The sequence below is a fragment of the Mustelus asterias genome, chromosome 4 (genome assembly GCF_964213995.1).
Source record: "Mustelus asterias chromosome 4, sMusAst1.hap1.1, whole genome shotgun sequence".
NCBI lineage: Eukaryota > Metazoa > Chordata > Chondrichthyes > Carcharhiniformes > Triakidae > Mustelus > Mustelus asterias.
Window position 1 is genome coordinate 112,187,600 of NC_135804.1, and position 12,275 is coordinate 112,199,874.

The following is a 12,275-nucleotide window of genomic DNA, read 5'->3' on the forward strand; positions in this document are numbered from 1 at the left end:
GCACAGGTACAGGCCATTAGGTTGTGCAGTCTATGCTAGTGTTTATGTTCCACTTGAGCCTCCTTCCATCTCTTTCCTCTATATTTCCCATCAGATCCTTTATTCCCTTCTCCTTCAAATGCTTGTCTAGCCTCTTCTTAAATGAACCGACATGTTTTGCTTCAATCATTCTCTGTGGTATTTTCCATTCAGTTATCAACACAAGCCATCCTTATGGTCTCGTTACCAACTTAAAACCAAACAACACAGTTTTTTCAAGCAGAGTTGTACCAATCAGAAAATGAGTTGAGACTCTCCAAACCTTATTTTGTATCATCCTTACAACAATCAGAGAGATCTCAAAAGCCATCAGTCTAGGCTGGATTGGAATCCATGGGCTAAAGATGAAGGTCAATGGGCTAACTGACTTAGCCAACTAGATCCCTTGAAATATATGTTTGAAATCTACCATAACAACGCGACGCATCACTTTTTGTGCTTAACTGTCATACGAAACAGATCACATAAAGAGAGGTGAAGATTAAAACCTACGTGTCATAAACATTGAGAAGCCAGTTAAGACACATGTCCACAGAGAGAGGCACGTTGACAATGATCCCACGTTCCTGCTCGAGGTGATCATACATCGCGGTGAGGCACTGGATGATTTCCAGAACATCGATTGTCTGGTCACTTTGCTGTAGTTTATACTGAGTGAAGATGTTTGAAGCGCTGGCCATGCTCAACAGGTCCACTGACAGTGGACAATGGAAACACAACAAAATGAACAATAGGGAACATTCAGTCAGTGTACAACTTCAGCAGTGACAGTAAAAGATTTTGAGAACAGATTCAAATGAAGTGCAGCTGAGGTTTACAAAGGGTTAGCCAACAACGTTTCATAAGAGTATCTCATTAGTTCTCCTTAAAAGCATTAGATTGGAATATGATAGGCTGTCACCTTAATTTTTAATGTCCCTGTTCAAATCCAGCAGAGGCTGATAGGTTCGTTTGGAAACTATTTGTGAGACAAGGAGCGCATGAGGTGTTTTAATTGGTACATGATGATTATTCTTTTGTTGAAGGTGAAACCTTCCTTTACAGGTATTTTCATCCCATTCCCTCCACTTTGTAAGGTCTTCCTGTGATGGACAAACACAGGAGGATTCAGCTGGGTGGCATATTCCGAGTCCTCTGCAAACCCCATGTTGAAGGGAGGCACAAGTAATTACAAGACAGCAGTAACCCTTCCTCCAATTTTCTCTTTGTAGGAAGGAACTGGCCTCAGCTCAGCACTTCCACAGGGCAACATTGCGCGCATTAGGAGTGCTAGAGAGGACATGATCATACAATGGCCATCTGCCTGGGAGCTAAGAAGCCAATAATACAGGGTCGATTTGGTGGCATTTTTTTCAAGGCATTCACAGTATGTTGGCAATGATCTGAAAGGGGCTGAGGTTTCTTAAGACCTTTCCCTTTGTGTTTCTATCTTAGTTACCTTAGGGGAAGTGGCCTTATATATTTAGATGAAAGCTAGGGGTTTTAATGAGCTTAGTGCACAGTTGCTGAGCAGGCTGTCTGCAAGTCAAGAGGAGATCTTGACTTTGTGGAATAGTTTAAAATGGATGACAGCGAATCAGCAGCCCATCTTGCATTGCCGTTAACTTTAATGGAAATTGAAATTGGAAGTGATGACTTGCAATTATTTGTTTTTCAATTTGCACTGAGACATGATATTCCTGCAAGTGGATGTGGCCCAACTCTTAATGGGCATTAAGTAGGCTTCATTGTCTGATACTTCAGGACCCCAATGCCAGAGGCACCACAGTGGCATTAGCATCCTTGTATTTGAGGCTGATAGCCCACATGGGCTTCTGGGCAGACCTAAAATTGGACCAGGCAGCAGACTGTGTTTAAAGTGGAACACACTCAATTCCAAGTTTGGGAGCTTACAAATATTATTACACATCAGGTTCTGCACGGTGGCACAGTGGGTAGCAGTACTGCATCACAGCGCCAGGGACCTGGGTTCGATTCCCAGCTTGGGTCACTGTCTGTGTCGAGTTTGTACATTCTCCCTGTGTCTGCGTGAGTTTCCTCCGGGTGCTCCGGTTTCCTCCCACACTCCAAAGATGTGCAGGTTAGGTGCATTGGCCATGTTAAATTCTCCTTCAATGTACCCGAATAGGCGCTGGAGTGTGATGACTGGGGAATTTTCACAGTAACTTCGTTGCAGTGTTAACATAAACCTACTTCTGACGAATAAATAAACTTTAAAACATAGGTTTCCATGAGCTGAAGACAAGGCAAACCATTGCCTGAATGTTGCCTGGCCACTGACAGAGAATGTGTTTCTCTGTGAACATAATCCAAGGCTTTGAAATGAACAGATATACTTACAGCGAAGTGCCTTCTGCACACGCCTCAGCTTCATGGCTGTTCTGTAAGCTGAGAACTTGATGTTATTCAGAGCAGCTGGTAAGAAAAAGTGGAAAAGAACAAGATATCTATGACCTCACATTGTCCACCTTTGTGAGAGGAAATTATATCACACTGCTCAAAGATTAACCAAATGTTAGTAAGTAGTGACTGAATAAGTATTGTATTTCCATTGGTGGAGTAGTGAGCGAGGGGTATGGATTTGAAAAGTCATGTTGCAATAGTCAACATCAATAACTCGAGTTACTTTTACTTTTTCTTGCTATGCATACTGCAAAGAGGTTTCCAACTTGGGGCAGCACAGTAGCACAGTGGTTAGCACTGCTGTCTCACAGCACCAGGGACCCGGCTTCATTCCCAGCTTGGGTCACTGTCTGTGTGGAGTCTGCACGTTCTTCCTGTGTCTGCGTGGGTTTCCTCCGGATGCTCCAGTTTCCTCCCACAGTCTGAAAGATGTGCTGGTTAGTTGAATTGGTCATGCTAAATTCTCCCTCCGTGTACCCGAACAGGCGCCGGACTGTGGTGACATTCACAGTAACTCCATTGCAGTGTGAATGTATCATAGGTACAATCCTACAGTGCAGAAGGAGGCCATTCAGCCCATCGAGTCTGTACCGACCACAATCCCACCTAGGTCCTATCCCCACAACTCCATGCATTTATCCTGCTAGCCCCCTGACACTAAGGGGCAATTTAGCATAGCCAATCAACCTTTTGGCACATCTTTGGACTGTGGGAGGAAACCGGAGCACCTGGTGGAAACCCACACAGACACAAGGAGAATGTGCAAACTCCACACAGACAGTGATACAAGCTGGGAATCGAACCCGGGTCCCTGGCGCTGTGAGGCAGCAGTGCTAACCACTGTGCCACCGTGCCGCCTACTTGTGACTAATAAATATACTTTTACTTTAATAACTGACTCACAGAATGCCAAAGTGCTGCTGGGAATATCTGTAACAACAGTGCAAGATTGTATTGGAAATCTTACCAAGTGACTGGTACAGTTCGATCATCTTTGGGTGATCCCAGCACGTAGTCTGGCCCTGGTGACTGAAAGGATAAAGAAAGCACATTAGAGGACAACACTGTTTGAAGTTTGGACAATATCTCAGAAATATTGATTGAGGATTGATTTTTGGGTCATGATTTTAATTTACTTGTGATAAGTTGTGAGGTGATTGTATAAAGTGATCAACTCCAATGGATAAGAGTTACAGTAGTTAAAGGTCAATAACTGGTATTATGTTATGAGCATATTGAGGAGTTCAGATGACACTATAAAACAAATATATTTTGTGAGCTATGTTCATTAACATAAGGGAGGTTAGTGCAGGAAAAATAAATAAAAGATTCCCCACTCCTTCACATTCCTACAAGTCCTGACTCATTCTAGAGTATTCGTCCTTATATATTTTTAGAATATTTTTAGAAGCCCTACAGTGCAGAAAGAGGCCATTCGGCCCATCGAGTCTGCACCGACCACAATCCCACCCAGGCCCTATCCCCGTATCCCTACATATTTACCCGCTAATCCCTCTAACCTACGCATCCCGGGACACTAAGGGGCAATTTAGCATAGCCAATCAACCTAACCCGCACATCTTTGGACTGTGGGAGGAAACCGGAGCACCCGGAGGAAACCCACGCAGACACGAGGAGAATGTGCAAACTCCACACAGACAGTGACCCGAGCCAGGAATCGAACACAGGTCCCCGGAGCTGTGAAGCAACAGTGCTAACCACTATGCTACCGTGTATCACTCTGGTAGGTACTTTTAACACGTGAATGCGAAAGGAGACCAAGGAGCCCCAATGAAGATCAATCCTATCCTCACCTGACATCTGTTTTCTAACAGGAATCATTGGACAGCATCGAGAAACACAATGGGGGCAATCTTGAGCCCGCGCTCATCATCCGTCTGAATGCTGATGGGGCTCGAGATCCGGAAGTCACAATTCTTGGCGGTGAGAATGTGATTGCAGATCTTCCCCACCTCTCGTTGGTGGCGGGTCAGAGTGTTGAGGGGAGGGGGGGGTGGGTGGAGAAAGGGGCTGATGATCAGGGGTGGGGGGCTGTGGGGTCAATGATCGGGGGGGAGGGAATGGGCCAATGATCGGGAGGGAAGGAGCCAAATCAGGTGGTTGGGGAGAAGGGACCGATGATTGGAGGGTTGGTGGGCCAAGTGACCAATGATCCGGGAGTGGGGAAATGGGGCTGATGATTGGGGGAGGCTGTGTAGAGATGTGTGGACTCTGATTGGGAGTGGGGAGGAGAACCTTTGAGATCCCCTTGGTAGGCTGGGCGGGGAAAGACTTACTCAGCTTATGATCAAGGTGTCCTTTAAAGATGGCGCCGTGATCTCTGTACAGCCAGGCTTTGCCAACATGTTGAGGCCCTGTCCCCTACATGATGGCGTGAAACACACCTCCTTGATTTTTTTTTTGGTGGAGTGTGGTAAGATCTGGAGAGAAAATCGGCGTGCTTCTCTCCAGAAAAACATGCCAGTCTTCTCGCTAGAAACAACACTCTTCCATATTTTGATAAGATCCCCCCATATTCACGACTGATATTTAATCTCTCCACAGCCTAAGGACACAACTACCAACACCAACACCATTCCCAGCATCGTGACCAAGACCCAGCAAAGAGCAGAGGTTTAAACAGCATGGGATTAATTTTAAACTTCTGTTGTAATATGCAGCAGATGAATCAGGTGGGCCACCCACTGGGGGACAATTTATTTAAATGTCACCTTTTACATGTTAAAAACGACTTGCCATTTAAAGGCTTAACAAAATGTACTCTTCCAGTCAAATCAGCGATGGATTGATGCATGATACAACCATTTCTTCGGTACTGAACACTATACAGATATTAACATGGGTCCAGAGAACCTTTCTTTTGTATGGATCAAGGATCAAACAGTGGCTATTGGCCGAAACATTATTGGAAACTTTAGAAGCTGATGAAAACTCATGAATAAGAGCAAGAAAAGGTACATACCCCTGAAATATTGTTCCATAAGTTCCCTCTGATTCTCATTTTCTCTAATTTGCATGCAAATTACTTTTACAACTGGAATAAGCCAGTTTACCATGAAAACTCGGCACTGACATGACATTTCAACACAGCAAATTCTGATTCTGCAATCTGTCTGAGCTTGAAATTTTAATGAGTTTTTGAATTCAGGATTTTTTTTTCTTCCCACACACATGCTTAATTTGGACCAGACTATATAGTAAAAAAATAAAATTGGAAAGTCAACTGAGCCAGTTAAAATGTGATACTTGAAGGTGTAACTGTCAATTTAATTTTCAAATTTCAGGAAAGTCTTAATAAAAAAGAATTGGCTCCCACCCTATATTGTTGCAAAAATAGTTACAAAAATAGAATATCTTGGAAGTCATAAAATCCCTACAGTGCAGAAGAGGCCATTCGGCCCATCAAATCTGCACTGACTATCTGACAGAGAATCTTACCAAGCCCTTTCCCCCACCCTATCCCCGTAACCCCACACATTTCTCATGACTAATCCATTCACCGTACATATCTTGGGGCACTAATGGGCAATTTACCACAGCCAATCCAGCTAAACTGCACATCTTTGGACTGTGGGAGGAAACCAGAGGAAACACACACAAACACGGGGAGAACATACAAACGCCACACAGAGTCACCCAAGGTGGAATTGAACCCGGGTCCCTGGAGCTGTGAGGCAGCAGTGCTAACCACTGTGCCACCATACACAATGGATTTATCACCAATGGAAAAAATGGCAATTTAATATTTTGCACGAGCCAGCTTCATTTAAAAAAACATTTTTGATTCCCAATATTCACGGATTTTCTTGACATAAGTGCTGAGAACATCCCCAACTTTACCTGATGTCAATTCATGACAGTCCACAATGCACAATGCAAAAGTGAAGTGGCTGAAGACTCTGGAAAGTTGCTCAAATGTTTGGAGGTTCAAAAATTGAGGATGCTTAAAGAGAACATGGTCACAAGAACAGCTGTGGGTGTTGGGAGAAGACCCCCTCCTCCTGTCTAACTTTTAACATTCAATTATTCAAACAGTGCAATGGGACAAACACCATCACAAAATAAGAATAAGGGGTACTGTGATCTGCCATTGTTTTGTGCTCACTGCCCCAGCTGTGAGCACCTTCATAAGATAGCTCTCAGTTAATGTGAATAATTAGATTTAATATGTATATTCCTACTCCACTTTAATATTATCTGCCATGTTTTTAAGGCCGTTGCTTGAACTGACAGGTTGAATAGTACTTGGGCAGTTACAAATCAAAGATGTGTGGACTGAATTTCGATTTCTGCCAGTGAAGTGACTAATGTTATTCTCGGATGAATAGCTCACTCTTCTTCTATCAGATCTGTTTTACATTGCAGTTCAATCTGACCCATGTCTTATGTAAATTCTATCTATCATATTGGGAACTTCTAATGTGTTTGCATTCTTTTCTGACCCATTTTATCACAGGCATCAAACATGTATTTTAGATTTATTTGAATTTGAAACAGCTCAGCCACTGAAAAAAACAGTGAAATTCAATGTGCTAAAAATGGCACAGGGAGAAAATTAAACTGTCTACAGTTTGATCAGTCTGAATCATCTCAAACCAACTTTATCTCAGCTCATAACTTCTGTTATTTAAAAGAACATTTCATTTACCCATTCTGATCTCTTAATTAGCACCATTCCTAGCCTTTATCATCACAATTTACATTCCCTTTGTCTTTTTGTCTCTGCCATCCCTATCAGTTACAGCACCCCCACCCTCACAGTGTAAATCTCATCCTAATTTCCTTGTCTTCAGCTCTGATGAAGGGTCACCCAGACTCAAAATGTTGGCTCTATTCTTTCTCCACAGATGCTATCAGACCTGCTGAGATTTTCCAGTATTTTCTGATTTTGTTTTCGATTCCAGCATCCGCATTATTTTGCCTTTATTACTTGTCATTAACCTGCCTTTCCAGCAGAGTTCCATCTCTAATCATAGAAATCATAGAAACCCTACAGTACAGAAAGAGGCCATTCGGCCCATCGAGTCTGCACCAACCACAATCCCACCCAGGCCCTACCCCCATATCCCTACATATCTTACCCACTAATCCCTCTAAACCATGCATCTCAGGACACTAAGGGCAATTTTTAGCATGGCCAATCAACCTAACCCGCACATCTTTGGACTGTGCCAAATCCTTGCCAAAGCTATTTCTTGTCACTTCAATGAATCCTCCTGTCTTCAATCACAAATGAATGCTTACTTGATCTTCCAGATGTTTATTTTGCACGATGGATTAGAGCTAGTATCTAACTAAGTGTTAAGGAGTAATCGATTTGTGCATTAGCACTAATGGCATGGGTGTTCATTTTTACCTACAGTCCTATACATGTTGTTGTGAATAAATAATAGTCCCAACATTCTGAGGAGCAGCAACCACTGTCAGATTGTCACTCCGCTCCCACTTTGTGCCACGCCAGATCTCCGCATTCCTGACTGGGACATCTCATCCTGGCTTCTTCAGAAATGCAGAGTATACATTGAATGAAATTGCTTCTTTGTAGCACTGGATTGTTGTGAGGAGGGGGGGAGAGGAAACAATCTCTTTTTACGGCACTACTGCCATATTCTGGTTAGTTTTTACCATCAAACTGTAAAGCTGGGACATATATATAGCATTCCAGTGTGTTAGTGTATCAGCATCTGGGTGAATGTGTAGGTGGATAAGGGGGTGAAATAAGTGGGTATGGGTGTAGTGTGTTTAAGTTTATTTATTGGTGTCACAAGTAGGCTTATATTAATACTGCAATGAAGCTACTGTGAAAATCCCCAAGTGGCCACACCCCGGCGCCTGTTTGGCTACACTGAGGGAGAATTTAGCAGTACGTCTGTCAGACTGTGGGAGGAAATCAGAGCACCCGGTGGAAACCCACGCAGACACAGGGAGAACATGCAGACTCCCCACAGACTGTGACCCAAGCTGGGAATCGAACCCAGGTCCTTGGCACTGTTAGGCAGCAGTGCTAACTACTGTGCCACTGTGCTGCTGGGTGAGTGAGGTGGTAGGTGGGTAGGGTATAAGGGAGGCCGGTGCACACAAGGCAGACGGATAGAGTGGCAGGTGGGTAACATGGAGGGGTTGTGTGAGGTCTGGTTGTGAGAGGTGTTGCATTGAGGATTGGGCTTGGGGGGGGGAGGGGTAGTTGGGTAGTGAGATCGGTTCAGATTGGAAGCGTGTCAGGATATCAGAGGAGGGAGCTGGGTAGGTCAATGGGGAGATTTGGAATGGATTTAAGGGGCTAGGGGGCTGCAGTCAGGTGATGAGGGCACACCAGGTTGGGGGGGGGAGGTCGGGAGAGAGAGTCAGGGTGGGGGAGGTCAGAAGGGGTGATTGCACTGTCAGTTGTATAGTTACCCAGGAATTATACCAGGACTTTTCTGTCGAACCATCCAGATAAGTAAGCCAGAGCAGTCCAAAGTCTTCAACTCTTACTCAGAATTGGAGATTTTCTCAGAGGGTCTCAAGGAGCAGGAAATTGTCCATTGGAAGTTCAAATTTCCTGAGCAATTCCCATGGAGTCAGTGTTTTCCAAGGGGACTTACAAGGGATCCCGTAGCGCATCTTGGTGGGAGAGGGCTGGTGGGGGTAAGTCCAGTTTCCAATGATCCAGAGTCTGGAAAAGCTGGGCCAATACTTCAAACCCACTGGCCTGGCATGAATGTTTTGTTTGTTAACTGCTTGTTAAGCGGTAATTAATGGGGAATTTATGCAAGTCATAGTCATACCCACATCACATTTATTTCTCCAATTTAAAGCTGGTATTAAATAATTAAATAGAAGAATGAGCTGGCAGCATTCAGGGAATACAGAGCAGGCAATGTCATATTGTTGATAACTCAACTTTTTTAAGGAAGTGTTCTGGAGTGTCCTGTGCTGGAACTAGCTAAGGACAATGTCAAAGGAACTCAAAGTGACCAAGTTCGGCGGTGTCATGGAGCAGGGGCTGGAGAACACACCTACAATTTCTGCTTGGATGGCATTTCTGAAATGCAAGGTACCATTTATTCCACCCCTTGCTGTTTGTGCAGGTAATGTTTCTACTTTTATTTATGGAGAGAGCTACTTTTGTCAAACATTTAGAAGGTGTGAAACTTTGTGCCCTCGAATATTATCAGTTGCTTCATTGACCCAGATGGAAGATCATTGCTAGACCAGCTGATCTTTACCAACCCGTCAACTTTTTTATTCCTGTACAAAGATTAATGCTAATATTTCAAGGAATTTTCAACTCTTGGGAAGACCAAAGATTTTGCAATTGTTTGATAAAGAAGAGTGCCAAGTTGGTCTGTAGGAGACTGTGGTAAACCACTGTTATCTGCTATCTGTTACCTGTATATGTGGCACATCCCGGTCGGTTCCGCCCAAGTCTCCTCCCCCTGGTCTGGGTATAAAGGCGGTGGCTCCTCCCCCCTTTCTCTCAGTTCAGACCAAATCACCGACAGGGATGGCTCCAAGTTCTTGCCAATAAAAGCCTATTTGTCTTGCTCACAACTAGTCTTGGCTCGATTGATAGTGCATCAGAGACTTTGATTGCTTGCTGGTCCATTAAGATTTAAGAGCCCCACTTAGGGGCTTCATCCTGCTGTAGTACTGGTAGCAGCCGCCAAACTCAGTGGCAATGCCTGTACTGGACAGCCACTGACCTCTGATTGGCAGGCAGCTCTCAGAAGTGGGATCTCCATGTCACTCGGAGAAGTGCAGAAACTAAATGTCTCCCAACAAGCCAACACCAAGATGGCAGAGTTCCCACTGCCAATTCGCGGCGTAATTCCCACAGGGTTCTCAGGGACCAGGTTGATGCGGCGGGGGTGGTGGTGGGGGGGGGGGAGCAGTTTTGGTTGCTCCCCTGCCTGCCTATCTCATTAAATTCTGCCCACGAATTCTAAAGAGGAGCTGCCACAAGCCAGACCAAGAAGAGGTTAAGGAGAAACATGAACCTCTGCAACAAACTAGCCAGTGATTGAAGTGGCACAGCTTAGATAGGCATTAAATAACAAATGTTCCACTTCCCATTCACTCTAAGATATGTACATCAGAACAGCAGAATGCAGGGTACCTGTGGGTATATCTGTAACATATTAAATGTTCATGTACAGCTTACATCCATTATGCACGCGGAAAAGTTCTGTTTGAATACCATGCTTTCTGTCATAACTGAGGATTAGTTTAAGCTGTAAGTTATGTATAAGCTGTGTATAAATGACATTATATTTGCCTTTCATTCCTCACCATAATTACACGGTGCTACATGTTGTCCCCAAAACTTCATTTCCCAGATCTTTTTCTCCTGATACTAAATGATTCTTTTCTGCATGTCTATTTTCTTTTAAGATTGTGTGCATTTTCCCCATTCCCTTTAGGGAAGCTTTATTTAAAGTTTATATTTTCTCTTCAGTTCTGGTTGGCCTTTGCCACCTCACTTCCTACTGTCACTCCTTCCTGTTCACTTTCAACCCTTGCCTGTCCAGCCTTGCCATCTTGCACCAACATTTACCCCAGGTGGGAATTAGGGACCCCTACAGTGCAGAAGGAGGTCATTCAGCCCATCAATTCTGTACTGACTGTCCAAAAGAGCATCTTATATCGGTCAACCACTACATGCAAACTCCACACGGTCACTTGAGGCTGAAATTGAACCGGGGTCCCTGGAGCTGTGAGACAGCAGTGCTAACGGCTGTGCCACCGTTCCGCCCAAAATTCTATGGTTTTTATGGAGAAAGCTGGTGAGAATGGAGGAAGGAGCATAAATTTTGGAGAAAGAGGTGAAAAGGCAGGAAGAAAAAATGGGGAGGGGGTGGAGAGAAGCACATTGGATGAGGACGGCTCATAGAGTGCACTGCACCTTTTATAAGTCTTTCCTGGGATGCGAGTCTTGAATCTCTTTTAAACCCAACAGAGCCATGATTACAATAATGTTCATTTGGATGTGTTTGAGTTCATTAGAGGGTGGAAGATGGAAGGCTGACCTTGGAGAACACTGGAATAGTCTAGAAGTAACAAATGACATGGATGAGGGTTTCAGCTGCTGATGAGATGGGGCAGTGGCAGAGATGGATGATTTTATGGGACATCTACCTGTATGAACTAAAGATATTTGGCTGTTTTCCATTATTTTTCACCAGACGACTAAGCACCTTTTTGCTGTCTTTTTTTAAATAAAATTCTGACGGTAATTTTTAGTACTGAACATTTCCTTTGATTTTGATGCAAATATGATATGCACTGTCCTGTCTCCAGCACTTCATTTACTCCTAGACTGATCATGAAATTGTTATGCATATAAAAAGTAATTCAGCCAATGTAAATTCATCCATCAACATCCCAAAATGCCTTCATTATAGCACCTAATTGTTTTATAAATGATTCCAGGGCCTTTGTCTCCATAATTTTATCTGAATGTCTATTCTACATACTGATTACTTCTGTGTGTGTGTGTGACGAAGGATTTCCTGATGCCAGTTCTCAGTTTAACCAGTTTTAACTTGCGTACCTAGCCGCATCCTATTCACACAAGTTAAAGTAATATTTCAGATGTATCTTCACCATTCACTTGGGACAAGATTTTCCGGCCGTGCTAGCCCCAAAACCGGAAAATCCCACCCGAAGTCAACAGACCTTTTCCCGCCCTCTACGCTTCCCATGATGGGTGGGACGGGAAAATTCCCCCCCTCAAATTTTGGGTGGCACGGTGGCACAGTGGTTAGCACTGCTGCCTCACAGCCGCCAGGGACCCGGGTTCAATTCCGGCCTCGAGTACTGTCGGTGTGGAG

At 44.1% G+C, this 12,275-nt stretch overlaps 1 protein-coding gene across 1 annotated transcript in view; it reads right to left on the reverse strand.

The window, feature by feature from the left end:
- Nucleotides 1-12,275, reverse strand: part of drp2 (dystrophin related protein 2) — an 87,323-nt gene that overhangs the window by 48,530 nt on the left and 26,518 nt on the right. The window contains exons 8-10 of the mRNA XM_078211664.1: nt 3,410-3,471; nt 2,380-2,454; nt 532-733 (exon numbers count right to left, since the gene is read on the reverse strand). Of these exons, the coding sequence (XP_078067790.1) occupies nt 532-733; nt 2,380-2,454; nt 3,410-3,471 (339 nt within the window). The remainder of the gene's footprint in view (nt 1-531; nt 734-2,379; nt 2,455-3,409; nt 3,472-12,275) is intronic.